Source organism: Oncorhynchus kisutch, linkage group LG6 (assembly GCF_002021735.2).
Source record: "Oncorhynchus kisutch isolate 150728-3 linkage group LG6, Okis_V2, whole genome shotgun sequence".
Classification (NCBI taxonomy): Eukaryota; Metazoa; Chordata; class Actinopteri; order Salmoniformes; family Salmonidae; genus Oncorhynchus; species Oncorhynchus kisutch.
The window spans coordinates 17,595,730-17,623,339 of NC_034179.2; the positions used below are offsets into that span (position 1 = coordinate 17,595,730).

Genomic DNA, 27,610 nt, shown 5'->3' on the forward strand with positions numbered 1-27,610 from the left:
TTCTGGCGGAGGGAAGGTTGTCTTGGCGCGTGCGCACTTATGTCTCTCCCTCTATCCTCCTGACCTCCTCCCGATTTCTCTTCTCTGCGGCGCAACTTGGTCCCCCTCCAATTGAACAACTACACACCCATATTACAGCCATACACACACATACTACACACATGAGGGATGGCCGTCGCTGTCTTCGGAAAGATTCTAATCGGCATTTACGTGGAAATCAAACGGAGTGATGGTAAGACAGAGATCTCCCCTTGTCGACCGCTAGCTAGCTAGCTGGGTGAAGATGCATTTTTCATTGAGGCGCTGTCGCGTTAGCTACATCATCTTTGTTGCTTCCAGGCAGCGCCTAGGCAGGCAGGATGCTGAGTTGGATAACTAGCGTAGCAATGGCATGGAGATCTGTGCTCGGCGCTATTGCCATGTCCCTGTCTGACATAGCGTCACAGTCTGACATAGCGTCCCTGTCTGACATAGCGACTGTCAATCAAATGGGTTATTACCTGAATGACGTAGCCTTTAGTGGATAAGGCTAGCCGGTTAGCTAGTAGCAGGGAGGATGCATTCACCTGTGCGGTTATAGGCCGTGCTGGCTGGCAATGATACTCCATTCATCCGCTATAGCATTTAGCTAACAGGCAAAGTGGGAATAGTCACAGTAGACTGTTCAGCTCTAGCATGCATGCGCTTGTCATTACAGTAGCGTACACTCTCATTGAACAAATATCGGGTGATCATCTTGATTTCGTTGCTTTGTGATTAGATTACAATGGCCTATCATATCCACTTCATTCCCTGGGTGTGATATTATGGGGTGATATGGTGTATGGTGAATACATCTAAGAGCATCTCCAGAATGATGATGATGATTTGTGACTGTTGTCTTTGCTCGGATCTGTGCTAGTAGTAGACAAATGTAATCAAACATCAGGACCACGCCCATTGCGCATAGTAGCCTAGTATTGTAGCTGGCAGTAGCCACTGAATATAGCCTACTAGCTACTACTTTATAAAGTAGGGCTTGTTAGTCTAAAGTGAAAAGTATTTGGTTGCTATTTATTTCATTCCTGCCTGTTCTTGCTCTGGGGAAGGACTAGCAAAATACATGCTCTGTTAGTGTTTCAGCAGCAATGAATATGTCTTCATTGTTTTATTATCTGCAACTGTATGACTGTTTTTTTATCAAGCATCTGTATGTGACTGTATTTTTGTATGTTTGTTGTAATTTGGACTCATCGCAAAGAGAAGAGCTGTAGCTGTTTAGAATGAGACCTTATGGAAACAAACCATTTTGCATGTACAGTAACATAACGAAAAGCAAACAATCTAATGTTGACATGCATAAAAGCTTTTGACAACCAATCAGATCCAGGGATATTGACACATCTGTCACTGAAGGCCTCTTGCCCATCCTGGCAGATTCTGTCTGGTCTCATCCTCCTCTTTGGTCAGTGTGATCTAATGTATTTTGGCATTTCAATAGTCAAGAGTGTATAACTGTATGAGTCTACAAGTGTTTTCTCTTGTCTATGGCAGCCAGGACGAATTCAGCATGACGTGGTCACATGGCTGAATGAAGATTTTCTGGTTCTGTAGCCTGTAGTAGTCTACAATACAGATGTTATCTATATGTTTATAACATGTATCTTGTAGGTCGAATCCACCAGGCCATGGTGACGTCACTGAATGAAGACAACGAGAGTGTCACGGTGGAGTGGATAGAGAATGGAGACACGAAAGGGAAAGAGGTACTGTGTGTGTGTGTGTGTGTGTGTGTTACGCATTCATGTCTGACCCCCTATCAGCTTTTATCAGAAAGAGGATTTACTGCAAATCAGCTTTACTATAGATGCCCTTAAAGTGGAACTAACAACGTTTTAACTACTTTGTAGATATGAAACAAACAGACAATCGTAATACACTACATATACAAAGTATGCGGACACCTCTTCAAATGAGTAGATTCGGCCACACCCATTGTTGACAGGTATATAAACAGGTATATAAATCGAGCACACAGCCATGCAATCTCTATAGACAAACATTGGCAATAGAATGGCCTTACTGAAGAGCTCAGTGACTTTCGACATGGCACCGTCATAGGATGCCACCTTTCCAACAAGTCAGTTTGTCAAATTTATGCCCTGCTAGAGCTGCCCAGGTCAACTGTAAATGCTGTTATTGTGAAGTGGAAAAGTCTAGGAGCAACAACGGCTCAGCCGCGAAGTGGTAGACCACACAAGCTCACAGAACGGGACCGCCAAGTGAAAATCATCTGTCCTCGGTTGCAACACTCTACAGAGTTCCAAACTGCCTCTGGAAGCAACGTCAGCGCAATAACTGCAATAGCTTCATGAAGTGGGTTTCCATGGTCGAGCAACCGCACACAACCCTAAGATTACCATTCTCAATGCTAAGCGTCAGTTGGAGGGGTGTAAAGCTCGCCACTATTGGACTGTGGAACAGTGGAAACGTTTCACCATCTGGCAGTCCAGCGGACTAATCTGGTTTTGGCGGATGCCAGGAGAACGCTACCTGCCCGAATGCATAGTGCCAACTGTAAATTTTGGTGGATGAGGAATAATGTTCTGGTGCAGTTTTTCATGGTTTGTGCTCCTTAGTTCCATTGAAGAGAAATATTAACGCTACAGCATACAATGACATTCAAGAGTCTATATTTATGTAGCAAGCTAAAAACGTGGAGCCTAACGTTAACTAGGTAGCTAGCTGCTAGGAGGATGTCAAGTCATTGAAGGAGTGGGTGAGTGACTGACGTTTTCCCCTCATATCGTTTTTCGGTGGCTACACAGCTAGAGATGCAGGTGTCATTTGGTTAGCTAGCAAGAACTTGAACGGCTTATTCAGTTAATTAACATATCTTGCATTCACAAGTTAACTCTGGCTATCTACTCCGATTTCAGAACACTCTCGTCTGTGTGCCAGAGCGTAGAGTAACGAATGAATTTACGAACATGCACAAAACACCGGGTGAATGTTAATTTTAAAATTTTTAATTGAACCTTTATTTAGCTAGTCAAGTCAGTATGACCGACAAGTCGTTCATACTAGGCAAGTCAATATGACCGGAGTCAGTAAATATAGGCACAAAAACAGGATATGGTAGTAGGTGCCAGGCGCACCAGTTAGTGTCAAGAACTGCAAAGCTACTGGCTTTTCAAGCTTTTCACGCTCAACAGTTTCCCGTGTGTATTAAGAATGGACCACCATCCGAAGGACATCCAGCCAACTTGGCAAAACTGTGGGAAGCATTGGAGTCAACATGGGCCAGCGTCCCTGTGGAACGCTTTTGACACCTTGTAGAGCCCATGCCCCGACTAATTGAGGTTGTTCTGAGGGCAACTCAATGGTAGGAAGGTGTTCCCAATGTTTGGTATATTTACTGTGATTCCTACAGCAAGGAGGAACTGCGCTGCTTGATTGACAGGGGTGGGGCTTTTGTGTGGGAAGCAGCCTCAAGAGGACAGAGGGAGAGAGAGAGACAACAAACTGAGTAAACTATAAAAACGGACGTGTGGCTCTCTTGCGATATAGACATTGCACATGTCAATATTTAGATTTCGATGTGAAATAGATTCATTGTGCAGCCCTTAGTGTGTGCGCGTGAGCGAGCTCCTTCACACATCTTTTTTAAAACATAGCCTATTTCTCTTCTTAAATGTCACTGGTTAATCAACCTCACTGCACATGAAGCGAAAAAGTGTGACTTTCTTGTCTTCCTGAGTTATCGAGATTACTTTATTAGTCCATACAAGACAAACATTTGTCTTCAGCTTTTTTTCACCCAACACCACCAATACAGTGTGCTTTGGAATTATTGGATCCCTTGATAAAGATCAGCAAAAAAGACTGTATAATATAAATAATACAAATAGTGAACTTTTTACAACGGGTGGATTGGAATTCCCATGGTTAGAGCCTGTCCTGCCCATGACATACTAGGCGACACACACATAGCCAGTACATTCATATAAAAGTGCCATTGTTTATGTCGTTGCCTAGCAACGCACTACTACCACTACTTATACTACTAGCCTTACCATTATTGGATACCTTGATAAAGATTAGGAAAAAATACAGTATAAAATAGTATTGAGCCTATATTGTATTTTTTTTTTAACATAGGGGTCAAAATGACTGGATCCCCTGTTTTCAATACTCCAGCACCCTCCCCTTGCGAGGATGACGACAATGAGCCTTTTTCTCAAATGTTTTATGAGACTGGAGAACACATTGGGAGGGATCTTAGATCATTCCTCCATACAGAATCTTCCCAGATCTTTTATATCCTTTGTCTGCGCTTATGAACTGCCCTCTTGAATTCATACCACAGGTTTTCAAGTCCAGAGACTGAGATGGACATTTCAAAATGTTGATTGTGTGGTCAATTAACTTTTTTGTTTGTTGTGGATTTTGATGTGTGCTTGGGGTAGGGTTGCAAAGGGTCGGAAACTTTTTGGTAAATTTCCATAATTCTTCCTGAAATTTTCCATGGGAAGTTAATTTGGGGAATTTTGCTTAAATTCATCAAAAAAGTTAGCTTATAACAGTGAACCTTTTTTTGTGTGATACACATAAGGTAATTCTAGGTCTTGTGGCATATTTTGGTTAAAACTATCCCCAATTCAATGGAATTGCAACCCTCTGCATGCACAGTGCATTCTTCCATCACATGTGCAGTGCAGTCTTCAATCACATGTACAGCTGATTCTAAAGATCTTGCGCACTAATGAGATGCTATTGAGCCGACACTACTACACTGTCTGAGCCAAGGACTACATGCTTTCTGGTAAGTTTTTATTACAATACTGGGTGGGGTGAATATATGTTATATGACAAACATGATTTTTGTTTAACTAGTAAATAGTAGCCTACAGCAAAGTGTGTTTAAAGAATTTCTAACTTGTTAACAATTTCTGCTAGTTAGTTTTTGCTACCAGCTCGCTTGAGCCTGCTAACTGAGGAATGTTAATTCGCCTGTTTCCATACGTGTTTCTTTTTAAAACATTTATCTTACAAAGTTGTTGTCTAATCAAACTGCTTAACTATTTATCTTTACATGGAATTGTACTCATTATTTTCCTAATCTTTACAGGAAAATGCCACGGGCACTATCTGATGTGTGGAGACATTTCACTGCAGCTAATGTAGAAGGAAAAGCTGTGTACATCTGCAAATACTGTGCCAAATCATATGTGAAGAATGCAACAAAGATGCAGAATCATCTGGCCAAGTGCATAAAGTTTCTTCAGTGCTGACAAAAAGCAATCTCAGACAAAAGTCCCTCTACTTCTATTCGAGGTGAAAATGATGAGTCAGACACCTTATCGATACAGCTCATGGTCCTCCTGGAATCTGAAGTTTTTTTTTAACTCAATGGAGGAACGTAGTCAGGGAAATGCTGATGAATGTCTTGCTCGAGCTGTGTTTGCAACTGGTTTACCTCTGATGCTCACAGGCAATGTGTATTGGAAGAGATTTCGGAATGTTCTTTGCCCAGCATACACCCCTCCCACCAGATATGCTTTATATACTAATTTGCTGGATGCAGAGTTCAAAAGAGTTCAACTGAAGGTCGAAGAAAGCAGGTAGAGAAAGCAGACTGTATTGCAATCATCTCTGATGGGTGGTTGAACATTTGTGGGCAAGGAATAATTAACTACATCATCTCCACCCCTCAACCAGTATTCTACAAGAGCACAGGCACAAGGAACAACAGACACACCGGTCTCTACATTGCAGATGAGCTGAAGGCAGTCATCGATGACCTTGGACCACAGAAGGTATTTTCACTGGTGACAGACAATGCTGTGAACATGAAGGCTGCTTGGTCTAAAGTGGAGGAGTCCTACCCTCAAATCATACCCATTGGCTGTGCTGCTCATGCATTGAATCTGCTCCTCAAGGACATCATGGCACTGAAATAATGGATACACTCTACAAGAGAGCCAAGGAATTGGTTAGGTATGAAAGGGTCATCAAGTTGTGGTCTACCTCACCAAGCAAAGTGAGAAGAATAAGAGCAGCACATTGAAGCTGCCCAGCAACATCCTTTGGGGTGGTGTTGTCATCATGTTTGACAGAATCCTAGAGGGGAAGGAGTCTCTCCAAGAAATGGCCATATCACAGTCTGCCGATATGGACAGCCCCATCAAGAGGATCGTCCTGGATGATGTATTTTGAGAGAGAGTGGGAAGCAGCCTGAAAATCCTGAAACCTGTAGCAGTAGCCATTGCACGGATTGAGGGAAACAATGCCATCCTGTCTGATGTTCAGACTCTGCTTGCAGATGTAAGAGAAGATATTCATACTGCCCTGCGACTTCATCAAAAAGCATGAAGACTTCTGCCTGAAGCCCATACATGCCGCAGCGTACATGTTGGACCCCAGGTATGGTGACGAGCATCCTGTCTGGTGCAGAGATCAACTAGGCCTTTGGTGTCATCATTACGGTGTCTCTGGCCTGGATGAGGGCAAGATTCTTGGCAGTCTGGCGAAGTACTCTTCCAAACAAGGGTTTTGGGAATGGTGTCGTCTACGCAGACGACACCATTCTGTATACGTCCAGCCCGTCCTTGGACACTGTGCTATCTAACCTCCAAACCAGCTTCAATGCCATACAGCACTCCTTCCGTGGCCTCCAACTGCTCTTAAACGCTAGTAAAACCAAATGCATGCTTTTCAACTGTTTGCTGCCTGCACCCGCACGCCCGACTAGCATCACCACCCTGGATGGTTCCGACCTAGAATATGTGGACATCTATAAGTACCTAGGTGTCTGGCTAGACTGTAAACTCTCCTTCCAGACTCATATCAAACATCTCCAATCTAAAATCAAATCTAGAGTCGGCTTTCTATTCCGCAACAAAGCCTCCTTCACTCATGCCGCCAAACTTACCCTAGTAAAACTGACTATCCTACCGATCCTCGACTTCGGCGATGTCATCTACAAAATAGCTTCCAACACTCTACTCAGCAAACTGGATGCAGTTTATCACAGTGCCATCCGTTTTGTTACTAAAGCACCTTATACCACCCACCACTGCGACCTGTATGCTCTAGTCGGCTGGCCCTCGCTACATATTCGTCGCCAGACACACTGGCTCCAGGTCATCTACAAGTCCATGCTAGGTAAAGCTCCGCCTTTCGTTCCAGTTCTCTGCTGCCTGTGACTGGAACGAATTGCAAAAATCGCTGAAGTTGGAGACTTTTACAGTGCCTTGCGAAAGTATTCGGCCCCCTTGAACTTTGCGACCTTTTGCCACATTTCAGACTTCAAACATAAAGATATAAAACTGTATTTTTTTGTGAAGAATCAACAACAAGTGGGACACAATCATGAAGTGGAACGACATTTATTGGATATTTCAAACTTTTTTAACAAATCAAAAACTGAAAAATTGGGCGTGCAAAATTATTATTAACTCCCTCACCAACTTCAAACATCTGCTATCTGAGCAGCTAACCGATCGCTGCAGCTGTACATAGTCTATCGGTAAATAGCCCACCCAATTTTACCTACCTCATCCCCATACTGTTTATATTTATTTACTTTTCTGCTTTTTTTCACACCAATATCTCTACCTGTACATGACCATCTGATCATTTATCACTCCAGTGCTAATCAGCAAAATTGTCATTATTTGCCTACCTCCTCATGCCTTTTGCACACAATGTATATAGACTCTTTTTTTTCTACTGTGTTATTGACTTGTTAATTGTTTACTCCATGTGTAACTCTGTGTTGTCTGTTCACACTGCTATGCTATATCATGGCCAGGTCGCAGTTGCAAATGAGAACTTGTTCTCAACTAGCCTACCTGGTTAAATAAAGGTGGAAATTTTTTTTAAAAAAATGGAGATGCAATATGGCAGTCATGCCATATTGGGGTTATTGTCTTGCTGGAAGATCCACTTGCGGCCAAGTTTCAGCCTCCTGGGAGAGGCAACCAGGTTTTTGGCTAAAATGTCCTGGTACTTGGTAAAGTCCATGATGCCGTTGACCTGAATAAGGGCCCTAGGACCCGTGGAAGCAAACATCCCCATAACATCAAAGGCTAAACCCACCGCTGGTGTGTGTGGCCAAAGACCTCTATTTTCGTGTCATATGACCATAGCACCGGTTCCAATCCAAGTACGAATGCTATTTAGTTAAGTCCAGGCAGTGCTATTGTCAGATGACATGAAAATATAGGTCTTTGGCCACATACACTAATGGTGGGTTTGGCCTTAGAAAGAACAATGCATATGCAGAACATAGCTCATCCCTACTGTTAAATATGGTTATGGTGGTGGATCTTTGATGTTACGGGGCTGTTTTGCTTACACTGGTTCTGGGGCCCTTGTTAATGTCAACAACATCATGAACTTTACCAGGTACCAGGACATTTACCAGGTACCTGGTACATTTACCAGGTACCAGGACCTAGAAGGCCAGCATCCCGGAGTCGCCTCTTCACTCTTGATGTTGAGACTGGTGTTTTGCGGGTACTATTTAATGAAGCTGCCATAAGCGCAGACAAAGGATATCAAGGATCTGGAAAGATTATGTATGGAGGAATGGTCTAAGATCACTCCCAATGTGTTCTCCAATCTCATAAAACATTTTAGAAAAAGGCTCATTGTCATTATCCTCACAAGGGGAGGGTGCTGGAGTATTGAAAACAGGGGATCCAGTCATTTTGACCCCTATCTTTATCAGATTTTGGGGGAATTACATGTTAAACAAAATCTCTTTCTCTTGGCTCCGGTTCCTGGTCCACTTCCTCTTCTTCTTGTTTCATTTCTTTCATAACCTCCTCCTCTTCTTGTTGGCACCATTCTTCAAATGTAAAAATAAATAAATATCAAAAGTTACTTTTAAATCATCCATGAGGAGTTACCGGTGGTAGTAGGAGTACGCTGCTAGGTAACGATGTAAACAATGGCACCCTTAATGAATGTACTGGCCATGTGTGTTGCCTAGTATGTCATGGGCAGGATAGGCTCTAACAAAGGGAATTCCAAACCATCCATTGGAAAAAAGCTCAGTATTTGTTTTATTTATTTTATACCGTATTTTTTGCTCATCTTTAACAAGGGATTCAATCATTCCAGACCGCACTGTATATACATACAAACACACATTAGGTTGGAACAGAGTTTTAACATGTTGTACTCTCTCCCCATGCAGATAGACCTGGAGAGCATATTTGCTCTGAACCCAGATGTGGCTCCTGAAGAGGAGGTAGTACAGAGTCCTGAAACCCCTCCTCCTGCTTCCTCCATCTCCTCCGCTGCTAAACAAATCAAGCCACCCAAGGTCATTCAATTATAATGTCCTATACTGTGGCCAATAGCCATATGTCTGTATTGGTGGAGGCTGCTGAGGGGAGGACGGCTCATAATAATAGCTGGTACGGCGCAAATGGAATGGCATCAAACACATAGAAACCATGTGTTTTTATTTGATATCATTCCACTAATTCCGCTCCAGCCATTACCACATGGCCGTTCTCCCCAATTAAGGTGCCACCAACCTCCTGTGGCTGTACAGTATAGTTTTAAGTATAGCATGTGTCACATCTTCTTCTTTAAGTTCATGTTGTATTAATTTGTCTCTTGTAGAACCGACGAACAATAGCGCCCCCCAAGACTGAAACCCCAGCAAACAGAGGTAAGAAAGCTTCAACAGAACATTGGTCTCCAAGATTCCTCGTGTTCCACAGTCTGGACACAATGTAACACTGGATTCAACCAGGCTGCTACATAACATCCTACTGATCCACTGTACCATGAAAGTAATGATAGTAGATCTCTATTTGAAGAGTTTATTTCCAAAATGCTATAATCACCAGTTTTTCATATTTGTGTTTTTTCAACAGTAATGATTGGTAATGAGTACCTTCATGTGTGTGTGTAAAATTTTGCTGTTCTCAGATTTTTCATTCATAGATTTTAAATGTGAATTATATTTTTTTATATATTTTTAACAAAATGCTACATATCCATTGTTTATCTATAATGGAATGATGGTATCCTGTATATTTGACTGTGATATGTGGTTAGCCATCTTAAGATGAATGCACTGGGTTTGGATATACACTACCGATCAAACATTTTAGAACAAGGGTTTTTCTTTATTTTTACTATTTTCTACATTGTAGAATAATAGTGAAGACATCAAAACTATGAAATAACACATATGGGGAATCATGTACTAACCAAAAAAGTGTTCAACAAATCTAAATATATTTGAGATTCTTCAAATAGCCACCCCATTCTTGATGACAGCTTTGCACACTCTTGACATTCTCTCAACCAGCTTCACCTGGAATGCTTTTCCAACAATCTTGAAGGAGTTCCCACATATGCTGAGCACTGCTTTTCCTTCACTCTGTGGTCTGACTCATCCCAAAACATCTCAATTTGGTTGAGGTTGGGGGATTGTGGAGGCCAGATCCTCTGATGCAGCACTCCATCACTCTCCTTCTTAGTAAAATAGCCCTTACACAGCCGGGAGGTGTGTCATTGTCTTGTTGAAAAACAAATGATAGTCCCACTAAGCCCAAACCAGATGGGATGGCGTATCGCTGCAGAATGCGGTGGTAGCCATGCTGGTTAAATATGCCTTGAATTCTAAATAAATCACCAACAGTGTCACCAGCAAAGCATCCCCACACCATAACACCTCCGCCTCTATGCTATACGGTATGAAATACACATGCGGAGATCATCAGTTCACCCACACCGCGTCTCACAAAGACACGGTGGTTGGAACCAAAAATCTCCAATTTGGACTCCAGACCAAAGGACCTATTTCCACCTGTCTAATGTCCATTGCTCGTGTTTCTTGGCCCAAGCAAGTCTCTTCTTCTTATTAGTGTCCTTTAGTAGTGGTTTCTTTGCAGGAATTCGACCATGAAGGCCTGATTCACACAGTCTCCTCTGAACAGTTGATGTTGAGATGTGTCTGTTACTTGAACTCTGTGAAGCATTTATTTGGGCTGCAATTTCTAAGGCTGGTAACTCAAATGAACTTATCCTCTGCAGCAGAGGTAACTCTGGGTCTTTCTTTCCTGTCGAGGTCCTCATGAGAGCCAGTGTCATCACAGCGCTTGATGTGTGTTATTTCTTACATTGTTACCCCATGAAATCTTAAGTTTTATTACATACAGTCGGGAGGAACTATTGGATATAAGAGCAAAGTCAACTTGCCAACATTACATTACGACCAGGAATAGGACTTTCCTGAAGCGGATCCTCTGTTTGGTCCACCACCCAGGACAATGGATCGGATCCCAGCTGGCGACACAAAACAACGGAGCTGCAGAAGGGGCAGACGGAGCGGTCTTCTGGTCAGGCTCCGTAGACGGGCACATCGTGCACCGCTCCCGAGTATACTACTAGCCAATGTCCAGTCTCTTGACAACAAAGTAGATGAAATCCGAGCAAGGGTTGCCTTCCAGAGAGACATCAGAGATTGTAACGTTCTTTGTTTCACGAAAACATGGCTCACTCGGGATACGTCATCAGATTCGATACAGCCACCTGGGTTCTTCACGCATCTCGCCGACAGAAACAAACATCTCTCTGGTAAGAAGAAGGGCGGGGGTGGATGCCTTATGATTAATGAGACGTGGTGTGATCATAACAACATACAGGAACTCAAGTCCTTTTGTTCACCCGACCTAGAATTCCTTACAATCAAATGCCGACCGCATTATCTACCAAAATAATTATTTTCGATCATAATCACAGTCGTGCATATCCCCCCAAGCAGACACATCGACGGCCCTGAAATAACTTAATTTGACTCTATGTAAACTGGAAACCACATATCCTGAGGCTGCATTTATTGTAGCTGGGGATTTTTACAAGGCTAATCTGAAAACAAGGCTCCCTAAATTTTATCAGCATATCGAATGCGCAACCCGGGCTGGCAAAACCCTGGATCATTGTTATTCCAACTTCCGCGATGCATACAAAGACCTTCTCCGCCCTCCTTTCAGAAAATCCGACCACGACTCCATTCTGTTGCTTCCAACCTATAGGCAGAAACTAAAACAGGAAGCTCAGGTGCTCAGGTCTGTTCAACGCTGGTCTGAACAATCGGATTCCACGCTTCAAGATTGCTTCGATCACGTGGACTGGGATATGTTCCGCATAGCGTTGGACAATAACATTGATGAATACGCTGATTCGGTGAGCGAGTTTATTAGCAAGTGCATCGATGATGTTGTACCCACAGCGTCTATTAAAACCATCCCCAACCAGAAACCGTGGATTGATGGCAGCATTCGCGCAAAACTGAAAGCGCGAACCACTGCTTTTAATCATGGCAAGGTGACCGGAAACATGACCGAATACAAACAGTGTAGCTATTCCCTCCGCAAGGCAATCAAACAAGCTAAGCGTCAGTATAGCGATAAAGTAGTCGCAATTCAACAGCTCAGACACGAGAGGTGTGTGGCAGGGTCTACAGTCAATCACGGACTACAAAAAGAAAACCAGCCCCGTCGCAGACCACGATGTCTTGCTCCCAGACAAACGACAAACTTTACAACTTCTTTGCTCGCTTTGAGGACAATACAGTGCCACTGGCACGGCCCGCTACCAAAACCTGCGGGTTCTCCTTCACTGCAGCTAACGTGAGTAAAACATTTAAACGTGTTAACCCTCGCAAGGCTGCCGTCCCAGACGGCATCCCCAGCCACATCCTCAGAGCATGCGCAGACCAGCTGGCTGGTGTGTTTACGGACATATTCAATCAATCCTTATCCCAGTCTGCTGTTCCTACATGCTTCAAGAGGGCCACCATTGTTCCTGTTCCCAAGAAAGCTAAGGTAACTGAGCTAAATGACTATTGCCCCGTAGCACTCACTTCCATCATCATGAAGTGCTTTGAGAGACTAGTCAAGGACCATATCACCTCCACCGTACCTGACACCCTAGACCCAATCCAATTTGCTTTCCGCCCCAATAGGTCCACAGACGACGCCATCGCAATCACACTACACCCTGCCCTAACCCATCTGGACAAGAGGAATACCTATGTAAGAATGCTGTTCATCGACTACAGCTCGGCATTTAACACCATAGTGACCTCCAAGCTCATCATTAAGCTTGAGACCCTGGGTCTTGACCCCGCCCTGTGCAACTGGGTCCTGGACTACCTGACGGGCCGCCCCCAGGTGGTGAGGGTAGGAAACAACATCTCCACCCCGCTGATCCTCAACACTGGGGTCCCAACTTCAGGAGGCTGAAGAAATTTGGCTTGTCACCAAAGTCACTCGCAAACTTTTACAGATGCACAATCGAGAGCATCCTGTCGGGCTGTATCACCGCCTGGTACGGCAACTGCTCTGCCCATAACCGGAAGGCTCTCCAGAGTGTAGTGACAGCTTCTATCTCAAGGCCATCAGACTGTTAAACAGCCATCACTAACATTGAGTGGCTGCTGCCAACATACTGACTCAACTCCAGCCACTTTGATAATGGAAACATTTAACAAAGCAAAGGAGATGATCGTGGACTTCAGTAAACGGCAGAGGGTCAATTTAATCAACTTATCACTAGCCACTTTAAACAATGCCACTTTATTTAATGTTTACATACCCTACATTACTCATCTCATATGTATATACTGTACTCTATACCATCTACTGCATCTTGCCTATGCCGTTCGGCCATCGTTCATTCATATATCTTTATGTACATATTCTTATTCATTCCTTTACACTTGTGTGTATAAGGTAGTTGTTGTGAAATTGTTAGATTACTTGTTAGATATTACTGCATGGTCGGAACTAGAAGCACAAGCATTTCGCTACACTCACATTAACATCTGCTAACCATGTGTATGTGACAAATAGAACTTGATTTGATGGTTTTCGCGACTGCACTTGAAGAAACTTTCAAAGTTCTTGAAATGTTCCTTATTGACTGACCTTCATGTCTTAAAGTAATGTTGTTTTTCTTTGCTTATTTGAGCTGTTCTTGTCATAAAATGGACTTGGTCTTTTACCAAATAGGGCTATCTTCCCCCCTACCTTCACAACTGATTGGCTCAAACGCATTATGAAGGAAAGAAATTCCACCAAATTAAATTTTAACAAGGCATACCTGTTAATTTAAATGCCTTCCAGGTGACTACCTGATGAAGCTGGTTCAGAGAATGCCAAGAGTGTGCAAAGCTGTTATCAAGGAAAAGGGTGGCTATTTCAAGAATATATTTTGATTTGTTTAACACTTTTTTGGGGTTACTACATGATTCCAAATGTGTTATTTCATAGTTTTGATGTCTTAACTATTGTTCTACAATGTAGAAAATAGTAAAAATATAGAAAAACCCTTGAATGAGTAAGTGTTATAACTATGCAAATATTTCTGAAACTCCTAGTTTCTGTTTCAAAAGAAGCAGAAACTGTGAATACATGGGGAAAATAGCCCTCAGGCACCGTGATATCTGGAGAGAGAGACCACGATATCTGTAGAGAGCAAGACAGAGAGCGAGAAAGACCATGATAGCTTTAGCAATAGTCTAAATATACAAATACACAGATGGAAAAGAGAGAGAGGGTCTGGGGAGAGATAGATAGCTTAGTAATGGAAAGGAGAGAGAGAGAGAGAGAGAGTGGGGAGAGATAGCTAGCTTAGTAATGGAAAGGAGAGAGAGGGTCTGGGGAGAGATAGATAGCTTAGTAATGGAAAGGAGAGAGAGAGAGAGAGAGAGTGGGGAGAGATAGCTAGCTTAGTAATGGAAAGGAGAGAGAGGGTCTGGGGAGTGACAGATAGCTTAGTAATGGAAAGGAGAGAGAGGGTCTGGGGAGAGATAGATAGCTTAGTAATGGAAAGGAGAGAGAGGGTCTGGGGAGAGATAGATAGCTTAGTAATGGAAAGGAGAGAGAGGGTCTGGGGAGAGATAGATAGCTTAGTAATGGAAAGGAGAGAGAGGGTCTGGGGAGTGACAGATAGCTTAGTAATGGAAAGGAGAGAGAGGGTCTGGGGAGAGATAGATAGCTTAGTAATGGAAAGGAGAGAGAGGGTCTGGGGAGTGACAGATAGCTTAGTAATGGAAAGGAGAGAGAGAAAGCAAGGGTCTGGGGAGAGATAGCTAGCTTAGTAATGAGAGAGAGAGAGAGAGAGAGGGAGAGAGAGTGGGGAGTGATAGCTAGCTTAGTAATGGAAAGGAGAGAGAGGGTCTGGGGAGAGATAGATAGCTTAGTAATGGAAAGGAGAGAGAGGGTCTAGGGAGAGATAGATAGCTTAGTAATGGAAAGGAGAGAGAGGGTCTGGGGAGAGATAGATAGCTTAGTAATGGAAAGGAGAGAGAGGGTCTGGGGAGTGACAGATAGCTTAGTAATGGAAAGGAGAGAGAGAAAGCAAGGGTCTGGGGAGAGATAGCTAGCTTAGTAATGGAAAGGAGAGAGAGGGTCTGGGGAGAGATAGATAGCTTAGTAATGGAAAGGAGAGAGAGGGTCTGGGGAGTGACAGATAGCTTAGTAATGGAAAGGAGAGAGAGAAAGCAAGGGTCTGGGGAGAGATAGCTAGCTTAGTAATGAGAGAGAGAGAGAGGGAGAGAGAGTGGGGAGTGATAGCTAGCTTAGTAATGGAAAGGAGAGAGAGGGTCTGGGGAGAGATAGATAGCTTAGTAATGGAAAGGAGAGAGAGGGTCTGGGGAGAGATAGATAGCTTAGTAATGGAAAGGAGAGAGAGGGTCTGGGGAGAGATAGATAGCTTAGTAATGGAAAGGAGAGAGAGGGTCTGGGGAGTGACAGATAGCTTAGTAATGGAAAGGAGAGAGAGAAAGCAAGGGTCTGGGGAGAGATAGCTAGCTTAGTAATGGAAAGGAGAGAGAGGGTCTGGGGAGAGATAGATAGCTTAGTAATGGAAAGGAGAGAGAGGGTCTGGGGAGTGACAGATAGCTTAGTAATGGAAAGGAGAGAGAGGGTCTGGGGAGAGATAGATAGCTTAGTAATGGAAAGGAGAGAGAGGGTCTGGGGAGTGACAGATAGCTTAGTAATGGAAAGGAGAGAGAGAAAGCAAGGGTCTGGGGAGAGATAGCTAGCTTAGTAATGAGAGAGAGAGAGAGGGAGAGAGAGTGGGGAGTGATAGCTAGCTTAGTAATGGAAAGGAGAGAGAGGGTCTGGGGAGAGATAGATAGCTTAGTAATGGAAAGGAGAGAGAGGGTCTGGGGAGAGATAGATAGCTTAGTAATGGAAAGGAGAGAGAGGGTCTGGGGAGTGACAGATAGCTTAGTAATGGAAAGGAGAGAGAGAAAGCAAGGGTCTGGGGAGAGATAGCTAGCTTAGTAATGAGAGAGAGAGAGGGAGAGAGAGTGGGGAGTGATAGCTAGCTTAGTAATGGAAAGGAGAGAGAGGGTCTGGGGAGAGATAGATAGCTTAGTAATGGAAAGGAGAGAGAGGGTCTGGGGAGAGATAGATAGCTTAGTAATGGAAAGGAGAGAGAGGGTCTGGGGAGTGACAGATAGCTTAGTAATGGAAAGGAGAGAGAGAAAGCAAGGGTCTGGGGAGAGATAGCTAGCTTAGTAATGGAAAGGAGAGAGAGGGTCTGGGGAGAGATAGATAGCTTAGTAATGGAAAGGAGAGAGAGGGCCTGGGGAGAGATAGATAGCTTAGTAATGGAAAGGAGAGAGAGAAAGCAAGGGTCTGGGGAGAGATAGCTAGCTTAGTAATGGAAAGGAGAGTGAGAAAGTGAGGTTCTGGGGAGAGATAGCTAGCTTAGTAATTGAAAAGAGATAATAACCTGTTGATGACACTGCAGATATGTGACAGTCATTACTCATATTCTGAATTTATAATACATACAATTAAACGAGATGAAAGCGTTGTGTCCAAAGATAATATGGGATGTACTCAATGTGCATTTACTAAACAATGTACTAACAATGACTAAACTGTATTGTGAATGATGTTGTGTGTCTCCAGCCGCAGCAGTAGGGACTACGCGAGCCAGACCCAGTCAAATACAGCACCAGCAAAGCCAACCAGAACCACCCCCACCTGCAGCACTCACAGCCCTACAGACACAGCAGATGACACTACAACAACAGCAGAACGGTAATACACACACACACATACACACACTCCAGCTGAGTATTGCTAAATAGTCCTGGTTATTGCTAAATACATTGCCCTGCTAACGGCCAGTCGTTTTCATTTCCTATTAGTGTAAACCCTGGTTTCAGAGCTCTCTGCTGTGTGTTGAGATGTGTTGTTCCCCCTGGTGGGTTATGATGGGACACATGACCAGTGATATAATGTTCCCAGGCAGAAAGACACTGATAGGCCTATTAGCCATGCTGTACTGCTGAAAGAACAGAGAGGCAGCCAGAGAATAGCTCTTTCACTGAGCTGTTGTAATTTCTCTCTGTATATCCACTATCCTGGAGGGGTGGGCTTCACTTTCATTGCAATGTTTTTGAATGTGTTGCTTAGCGCTCATGCTTTTATCTTTTGCTTGTCTTGTGCATTTGCCTCTAAAGAGCGTTGAAGTGTATTGAAAAAGGACAGACGGTACAAACAAAATGGATCACTATTCTACGTTTGTACTAGATTATTTTCAATTATTGTCTTCTCTGAACTGTTTCAGCGCGGCGGAAATCCAACTGTGTGAAGGAGGTGGAGAAACTGCAGGAGAAGAGAGAGAGGAGGCGACTACAACAACAGGAGCTGAGAGAGAAGAAAGCACAGGCAGGGTCACACACACGAACACACACCGTCACACACACACCAACACACACACACACACACTTTTAACCGTGTGCCATTCTCTCCCAGGAGGTAGATGTGACTGTACCAAACTATGAGATCATGTGTATGATCAGAGACTTCAGAGCCAGTCTTGACTACAGGCCTCTAACCACTGCTGATCTGGTATGTATATGTTAGCTGTAGATCTACTTTCATTGATAGAGTGGTGACACGACTTCATTCGCCGCTCACTGAATCATATCTTGTACGTATGATATTGTTTCACCTTTCAGATCGATGAGGAGCACAGGATATGTGTGTGTGTGCGAGCACGGCCCCTCAATAAAAAAGGTAAGTATCAGAGTTTCATAAATCCAACCCAGGCACACCAACTGTTTCATGGTCAGATAGTCTTTTACATGCAGAGATTTAACAGCATCGTAAGCATCACACTCCTCACTCTTTCACTTGAGAACATTCTTTCTATTTCAAAAGTGGGTTATTCGGAACTCCTTTTCACCTCACCCCTCAGAGTTGACGATGAAGGACCTGGATGTGATCACCATCCCCAGTAAGGATGTGGTGATGGTCCATGAGCCCAAGCAGAAGGTTGACCTGACCAGGTACCTGGAGAACCAGACCTTCCGCTTCGACTACGCCTTTGACGACAGCACCGACAACGACATGGTCTACAGGTACATTTCAAGAACAAAAAGAATCGTGTGAACTGGGCCAAATTCTTGTGTGTATGAGTCAAATCTTCCATTAAGATAAATGCATCATTTATTCCAAAGTACACTACCGGTCAAAAGTTTTACAACACCTCATTCAAGGGTTTTTCTTTGTTTTTACTATTTTCTACATTGTGAGAGCCAGTTTCATCATAGCGCTTGATGGTTTTTGCAACTGCACTTGAAGAAGGTAATGATGGACTGTCGTTTCTCTTTGCTTAATTGAGCTGTTCTTGCCATAATATAGACTTGGTCTTTTATCAAATAGGGCTATCTTCTGTATACCCCCCTACCTTGTCACAACACAACTGATTGGCTCAAACGCATTAAGAAGGAAAGAAATTCCACAAATTCACTTTTAAGAAGGCAATTGAAATACCTTCCAGGTGACTACCTCATGAAGCTGGTTGAGAGAATGCCAAGAGTGTGCAAATCTGTCATCAAGGCAAAGGGTGGCTATTTGAAGAATCTCACATGTAAAATATATATTTTTGGTTACTTCATGATTCCATACGTGTTATTTCATAGTTTTGATGTCTTCACTATTATTCTACAATGTAGAAAATAGTAAAAATAAAGAAAAACCCTTGAATGAGTAGGTGTTCTAAAACTTTTGACTGGTAGTGTATAATATTGTAATTTTAAATGATCTTTACTGTGATTTGGTTGACCTATCTAAAGCATTTCGTCCCTCGTTCCCAAGGTTCACTGCCCGGCCACTGGTTGAGACCATCTTTGAGAGGGGCATGGCCACCTGCTTCGCCTATGGACAGACAGGAAGTGGGAAAACACATGTGAGTTGAACACTTTCAGTGTGTGTTGTATTTTTAATGCTAAGGCCTTACAAAGTTTATTTAGTGTTTAACTGATTTCATTTTTAAAAGCGAGGCAAGCTAATAAAAGATAAAAACAAATTCAAATGAAATACTATTTGAACCACTTACAAAAATACTAAACAACCTTAGTACAACAAAAGATTTTACACTTTTGGTATAATAGTTTTGGAATGACAGTCACAGGGACTAAAGTTTGGGTCCTGGTCATGTTACCCCTTTTATTAAATACATGTATTTATTTATTTTATTGAACCTTTATTTAACTAGGCAAGTCAGTTAAGAACAAATTCTTATTTACAATGACGGCCTACCAAAAGGCTGGGATTAAAAATAGAAATAGAGCACCACAACACCATAACACCATAAAGAGAGGCCTAAGACAACACCATAACACCATAAAGAGAGGCCTAAGACAACACCATAACACCATAAAGAGAGGCCTAAGACAACACCATAACACCATAAAGAGAGGCCTAAGACAACACCATAACACCATAAAGAGAGGCCTAAGACAACACCATAACAAGGCAGCAACACATGACAACACAGCATGGTAGCAATACAACATGGCAGCAGCACAATATGGTAGCAGCCCAAAACATGGTACAAACATTATTTGGCACAGACAACAGCATAAAGGGCAAGAAGGTAGAGACAACAATACATCACGCAAAGCAGCCACAACTGTCAGTAAGAGTGTCCATGACTGAGTCTTTGAATGAAGAGATGGAGATAAAACTGTCCAGTTTGAGTGTTTGTTGCAGCCTGTTCCAGTCGCTAGCTGCAGTGAACTGAAAAGACGAGCGACCCAGGGATGTGTGTGCTTTGGGGACATTTAACAGAATGTGACTGGCAGAATGGGTGTTCTATGTGGAGGATGAGGGCTGCAGTAGATATATCAGATACGGGGAGAGGGAGGCCTAAGAGGGTTTTATAAATAAGCATCAACCAGTGGGTCTTGCGATGGGTATACAGAGATGATCAGTTTACAGAGGAGTATAGAGTGCAGTGATGTGTCCTATAAGGAGCATTGGTGGCAAATCTGATGGCCGAGTGGTAAAGAATTGTTGTCAGCAGTTGGATATGTCCCGGCTGAGTTTTAGACATTTTCTGGAGACGTAGCACATCCGTTATAAAAAACTATCTGAAATATATAGCAGTTTACTAGAGGCATCTTACTGTAATAAGCTGCTTTAGATTCTATTCACCTTGAAGTCTTTATTCAACCCTTCTTCATTGTTGTTTTTATGTGAAGCTGGGCTTACCTGCAGTCAGATGACCAAATCGCACTCTAGTGGCCTCATGGGTGGAATATTATTTATATTTTTCAGAATTTCAGAATGAATAAACATTATTGCATTTTGTTAAGCATAAAATGTGTTTAAGGCTACCAAGAAACACACTGTGTGACCCTGATTTTGCCCACGGCAGTAAAAGGTTTTAAAAAATTTATAAATTTTGTCTGGCCTAACTTGTTAAAGCATATACTGTATGTTTGTTATCACACACTTTCTAGTCTTTCTTTTTTGGCCCATTGCCTTTGTTTGAGAGGAGACTCAACCCCTTTCCCTTTCAGACAATGGGAGGAGACTTCTCTGGGAAGAACCAGGACTGTTCTAAAGGAGTCTACGCGCTGGCTGGTACGAACACTACACCATATCTCTCTCTACGGATAAAGTTGCTTTTCTTGAGTTAAAACGTGTTCCTTCTGTGTAAAGTTGTCTCTTCAGTGAAACCCTTTTCTCTCTGTGCAGCGAGAGATGTGTTTCTCATGCTGAAGAAGCCAAACTACAAGAAGTTAGACCTCAATGTCTTCGCCACCTTCTTTGAGATCTACAGCGGGAAGGCAAGTGTTGTGACCAATATATCTTCAAACCCCCTGGAGGATGTGTTGACCGTGTTTATATGACCGTGTATGGTTATCTTGTGGTTGTAGTTATTTAAGTGTTCGACCTATTTGTATGAACATAAAGCCAAGCTGCGTGTGCTGGAGGATGGTTGTGGTTGTGGTTGTGTTAACCTGGCCACGTTGTTGTGTTGTCGTTGTCTTGTGGTTGTCTAGGTGTTTGACTTGCTGAACCGGAAAGCCAAGCTGAGGGTTCTGGAGGATGGGAAGCAGCAGGTGCAGGTGGTGGGGCTGCAGGAGAGAGACGTCAAATGTACTGAAGACGTCCTCAAACTCATAGAGGTCGGAAACAGCTGCAGGTAAAACCACGGAGGAGGAGAGGGATTATTTAATAGATTGCCATTTTATGTTCTAAAAGATTTTTTTAAATCGTCTAATTTCTCCTAATTTTGTCTCTTTTCCCGCTGTTTATTGTCGATCTCTCTCTCCCAGGACGTCAGGTCAGACCTCGGCCAATGCCCACTCGTCCCGTAGCCACGCTGTGTTCCAGATCATTCTGCGGCGGCGAGGGAAGATGCACGGCAAGTTCTCGCTGATTGACTTGGCGGGGAACGAGAGGGGTGCCGACACATCCAGCGCTGACCGCCAGACACGCCTGGAGGGGGCTGAGATCAACAAGAGTCTGCTGGCACTCAAGGAGTGTATCAGGGCTCTGGGTCGGAACAAGCCCCACACCCCGTTCAGAGCCAGCAAGCTGACCCAGGTCCTCAGAGACTCCTTCATCGGGGAGAACTCCAGGACATGCATGGTGACATAATATACATCTCCTTTAACACATACTGGTCTGGTTTGCTGTTTATCCACAAAGCACCTACGATAATGATTTTCTAATGATGTACCAACTGCTAATCCCCCCACAGATTGCCACTATATCTCCTGGAATGGCTTCCTGTGAAAACACTCTCAACACTCTGAGATACGCCAACAGGTAAGACATTCACCTGCCTAACCTCAACCTAACAGACTGTCTACATCTCACCTACTACTAATTACTAAGACTGTTAGTCAATGGGGAGAAGTTTAATTAATTAAAGTTGTCATTGCAGAATATTCTTCCTCTCCTCACTCCCCCTTCTTGATACGAGCCAAAACATGAACCCTTATCCTGACCGGATCCTCTACCTTGTGTGTGTGTGTGTGTGTGTGTGTGTGCATCGATCTGTGTGTGTCTCTCTCCCCCTCTCCAAACAGAGTGAAGGAGTTTGGGATCAGCCCGTCAGACATCCCCTTCTCCCAGCAGCAGGGTGGTGGAGGGGGGGGTCGTGCTGAACTCTCCCCCACTAACACCTACGAGTACGATGACTTTCCCAACTCTCCCACCAGGTCTCTCCTCTCTACGACTTCTACTAGCTACCATCATGTACCCGTCCTCTCTCATTTCACTCCAGGAAGAGGTTACCCCTAAACACAGACCTAGGATCAAATTAACTGTAACCGTATAATAACTATAAGGCCAATCAGGTGATTAAAAATGATATCAATCTGATCCTGGACCAGGGGTAACTTTTATCTACTCTTTTCATTCCCTTTTTAACCCCTTTCTTTTCTATTAACCATCATCTTAAGCTAATGTCTGGTGTCCATATTAGTAAGGGATGGCTCCAAACTTGCACGGCCTCACGTTTTACAGCTTGTTTTATATCATTTATTTAACCAGCATTGGTCATTCAGTTTCAGTTTGTCAGAACTGAGTTGTGGCATGATTATATCTTTTACTCTTTCATTCATTTATTGCATTTCATCTGTTTAACTCTTTCTTTCAGAAGCGGTGTTTTGTTTTTAATGTTTTTCATTCCCAGCTTGTCCTTCACTCTTGTGCCTGAGAATGTTAAAAAAATATATATTTAACCTTTATTTAACCAGGTAGACCAGTTGAGCTATAAGTTCTCATTTACAACTGCAACCTGGCCAAGATAAATCAAAGCAGCGAGACACAAACAACAACACAGAGTTACACATGGAATAAACAAACGTACAGTCAATAACACAATAGAAAAATCTGTATACAGTGTGTGCAGATGAAGTAAGATTAGGGAGGAATGGCAAAAAATAGGCCATAGTTGCGATATAATTACAATTTAGCAGTTAAACACTGGAGTGATAGATGTGCAAGTAGAGATACTGGGGTGCAAAGGAGTAAAAAATAAATAATATGGGAATAAGGTAGTTGGGTGGGCTATTTACAGATGGGCTATTTACAGATGGGCTATGTACAGATGGGCTATTTACAGATGGGCTGTGTACAGATGGGCTATTTACAGATGGGCTATGTACAGATGGGCTATGTACAGATGGGCTATGTACAGATGGGCTATGTACAGATGGGCTATGTACAGATGGGCTATGTACAGGTGCAATGATCTGTAAGCTGCTCTGACAGCTGATGCTTAAAGTTAGTAAGGGAGATATAAGACTCCAGCTTCAGTGATTTTTGCAATTCATTCCAGTCATTGGCAGCAGAGAACTGGAAGGAAAGGTGGCCAAAGATGGAGTTGGCTTTGGGGATGACCAGCGAAATATACCTGCTGGAGCGCGTGCTACGGGTGGGTGCTGCTATGTTGACCAGTGAGCTGAGATAAGGCGGGGCTTTACCTAGCAAAGATTTATAGATGACCTGGAGCCAGTGGGTTTGGTGACGAATATGAAGCGAGGGCCAGCCAACGAGAGCATACAGGTTGCAGTGGTGGGGTGTATATGGGGCTTTGGTGACAAAACGGATGGCACTGTGATAGACTACATCCAATTTGCTGAGTAGAGTGTTGGAGGCTATTTTGTAAATGGCATCGCCGAAGTCAAGGATCGGCAGGATAGTCAGTTTTACGAAATAAGAAGCCGATTCTAGATTTAATTTAGGATTGGAGATGCGTAATGGGAGTCTGGAAGGAGAGTTTACAGTCTAACCAGACGCCTAGGTATTTGTAGTTGTCCACATATTCTAAGTCAGAACCGTCCAGAGTAGTGATGCTAGATGGGCGGGCAGGTGGGGGGCAGAAATCAGTTGAAGAGCATGCATTTAGTTTTACTTGCATTTAAGAGCAGTTGGAGGCCACGGAAGGAGTGTTGTATGACATTGAAGCTCGTCTGGAGGTTTGTTAACACAGTGTCCAAAGAAGGGCCAGAAGTATACAGAATGGTGTTGTCTGAGTAGAGGTGGATCAGAGAATCACCAGCAGCAAGAGCGACATCATTTATGTATACAGAGAAAAAAGTTGGCCCGTGAATTGAACCCTGTGGTACCTCCATACAGACTGCCAGAGGTCCGGACAACAGGCCCTCCGATTTGACACACTGAACTCTATCAGAGAAGTAGTTGGTGAACCAGGCGAGGCAGTCATTTGAAAAACCAAGGCTGTTGAGTCTGCCAATAAGATGTCCATTCATTGCCATTGGTTCATTGACTGTTTTAACCAATCAGATCAGTCAGATCACATGGTCAGGGAAAACGGAATCCTACTAATGTGAGTGTGGTGTGTGCTCGAATCCCATAGCCTACTAGGGGAAAAATCTGTCAATGTGCCCTAGAGCAAGGCACTTAATCCTAATTGCTCCTGTAAGTCGCTCTGGATAAGAGCGTCTACTAAATGACAAAAATGTGTGTGTGTCGACAGGGTGAAGGAGCTAACGGTGGACCCAGGGGTGATGATGGAGGGGCGGGGGGGAGGAGTGGGTCACAGCGTCACCCAGCTGGAAGTCCTGGAGGCTCAGTGGGGGGTCGGCAGCTCACCTCAGAGGGATGACCTCAAACTGCTCTGTGAACAGAACGTAAGAACATACGCACAGTCCTTCCATACAGTCACCTCTCTATGTACTGACTAGTACTCTAATCTGCCTCTCTCAACTAATGAAAGAATATGAGTTTATTTTACTGTTAGATAAAATGTGTGGTTCTTCAATATAGGAATGATTTCATAATTCATAATTCCCTCCCTCCCTCTGACTCTCTTAATCTCTCCCCTCTCCTGTGCTCTCTCTCCCCTCCCTCTATCTCCTTTCTTTCTCCTTCCCCTCCCTATCATCCCTTTTTCTCTCTCTCTCCTTCTCCTCTATCTATCTCCCCTCTCTCTCCCCAGGAAGAGGAGGTGTCTCCTCAGCTCTTTACCTTCCATGAGGCTGTGTCTCAGCTGGTGGAGATGGAGGAACAGGTCCTGGAGGACCACAGAGCTGTGTTCCAGGTACACACACACACATACAAACACACACAAGTACACACACACACACAATCACACACATATTATTCAGGGTGTGTCTTTTATTCTCTGGGTGTGTCCGGTGCAGGAGTCTATCCGTTGGCTGGAGGATGAGAAGGTGTTGTTGGAGATGACAGAAGAGGTGGATTATGATGTGGACTCTTACGCCACGCAGCTAGAACAGATCCTGGATCAAAAGATAGACATCCTCACTGAGCTCAGAGGTAATGGGGTATTCAATAACTGATTCTAGATCAGAATAAGTCACATTATTTGCAAGTAATTAGCAAGTATATTTTTCAGATTTTTATCTTAGCATCCCTTCTCTCCTCCCTTCTCTCCTCCTTTCTCTCCTTCTCTCTCAGACAAAGTGAAGGGTTTCCGTTCTACACTCCAGGAAGAGGAGCAGGCGAGCAAACAGATCAACCCCAAGAGGCCTCGCGCTCTTTAGACATGTCACACACACCTACACACGTACACACACACGCGTACACACTAACACACACTAATCCTAACACTTAACTGGAACCCTCTGGCTTAAAGGATACTTAAGACTGTCATAAGCATGACATAACTGATGTCATAAGTTAATTGTCCCTGATCGATGGTCGTATATTTGTAAATGTGGGTGTTGGCATAAAGCATTGTTTGATTTGTCCAGAGGGGAATAGTGAAAGGCTTTACAGCACAAAACATCTGGAAACCACTGTTGACAAGCAACTGATTTATACCCTTGTTTAGACCTGAACAAAGTGCTATGATTTAAGGATTATGAGGTGTTTTCTATGTACAGGCTCCTCCCATTGCTGCTTGTTAATATGATCCATCCACCTGTAAAAGCGAGGGCAGATTCCCTCTCCTTTCCATCCCCCTGTAGACTGTATGTACATGGGTAATGTATCTGTGTGGTGTAAGGACTATCGACCGCTTCTCATTTAAACAAAGAAAAGACGGAAGGATTTATTTTAAGCACCTTTTTATAAGATTAAAATGTGAGATATTATCGTTTTTTTTTTTTTTAAGAATTAAAATCACTTATTTAGTAACTATGAAGTACTTCATTAGATCTTGCTCCTGGAGAGTTGTAGTATGTGCAGACTTTCTTTCCAGTCCAGCACTAACACACCTGATTCAAGAAATCAACTAAACCCCAAGACTGTGAGCAGCTGAATAAGATGTGTTAGGGTAAGCCTGCACACACTGCATTCATCTCTCCAGGACCAAGAGCAACGAGCACTGATTTAGTAAGAAATACCTTTCTGACCACCTCTTCTGATCATGTAGCCTATATGGGTTAAGGAAGTGATCAGGTGTTGGTCTGGGAGCCAACCAGATGCATGCATGCACAAACCAGCTCTGATTGTACTATAAACCTCCATTGATCTAACTGTACCCTCCTGTGTCTACTGTACATAAATCCATTACTCTTTAGGACCGTGTTCTCCTCCAGTGTTTCCTCCTACCATTTCTTAGGCAAGGTGGCCTGCCTGATCAGCACTGTTGCCCCCCACATCTAAAAAGGCTGATTTGAAATGTTCAGTGTCTTCAACCTTCTGATGTTGCTTTTGGGGGGCGTTGCGCCTCGCCAAAGAATAAATCTTTCGGAAACACTGTCTTACAAATGCTTCTAATGACTAGCTTGTAGAAGACTGCTATATGTGTTTCTTGCCAGGATAAATATTTCTATGTACCAACCTGCCTCTTAACAAGCCCAGTCTCAGTTGTATCCTGTCCATTCTGTTTACAAGGCAATCAATATGCTATTAACTGAAGAGATCCCCTGGTACTATGAATCTTGTAAAAAGTCTCTGTTTTCTCCCACCATCCCATTTGAAAGTTGTTTATAAAGGGAAGATAGATGTATAGTGAGGACTGAGTTTGGTTCTAGCTGCTGCGGTGGAACTGGGACTTGACTACAGTACCTTATGATAATATATGTGTGCATCAGATGTAACGCTGCCTGGCGTAAAGAATAAAGAACCACATGACTGACTGGACATACTGCACCTTTTGCTATGCTTATTCTGACAATAATTATTCAGACATTGACATCCGTAGAGACCATGATCTCCAATCACACCAATTGTATTTAGTTTTACATCCCATATGCAACAATAATTCTCATGACACATTTGTTTACGGAAGTACCCCACCCCACCCACCTCAACAGTGCGATAAATTACACTTAAGACAATTTTTTTCTTCAATGTAAAATAAACAACATTTACCAAAACATAAAAAA

The 27,610-nt window shown here is 43.3% G+C and overlaps 1 protein-coding gene across 2 annotated transcripts; it reads left to right on the forward strand.

The window, feature by feature from the left end:
* On the forward strand, positions 1-27,365 carry LOC109892433 (kinesin-like protein KIF2A). Of its 2 annotated transcripts, XM_020484956.2 has the most exons (20): positions 1-232; positions 1,651-1,745; positions 9,188-9,316; positions 9,622-9,670; positions 16,944-17,075; positions 17,608-17,708; positions 17,796-17,891; positions 18,002-18,059; positions 18,241-18,403; positions 19,143-19,233; positions 20,852-20,915; positions 21,030-21,121; positions 21,338-21,480; positions 21,614-21,929; positions 22,042-22,109; positions 22,373-22,504; positions 24,790-24,943; positions 25,252-25,353; positions 25,457-25,592; positions 25,734-27,365. In XM_020484956.2, exons 1-20 carry the CDS (start codon positions 169-171, stop codon positions 25,817-25,819), a joined length of 2,271 nt encoding a protein of 756 aa, XP_020340545.1. In that variant the 5' UTR covers positions 1-168; the 3' UTR covers positions 25,820-27,365. The 2 variants fall into 2 exon arrangements, with proteins under 2 accessions (XP_020340545.1, XP_031682173.1); XM_031826313.1 differs by lacking the exon at positions 22,373-22,504.
* Positions 27,366-27,610: the final 245 nt, after the last annotated feature.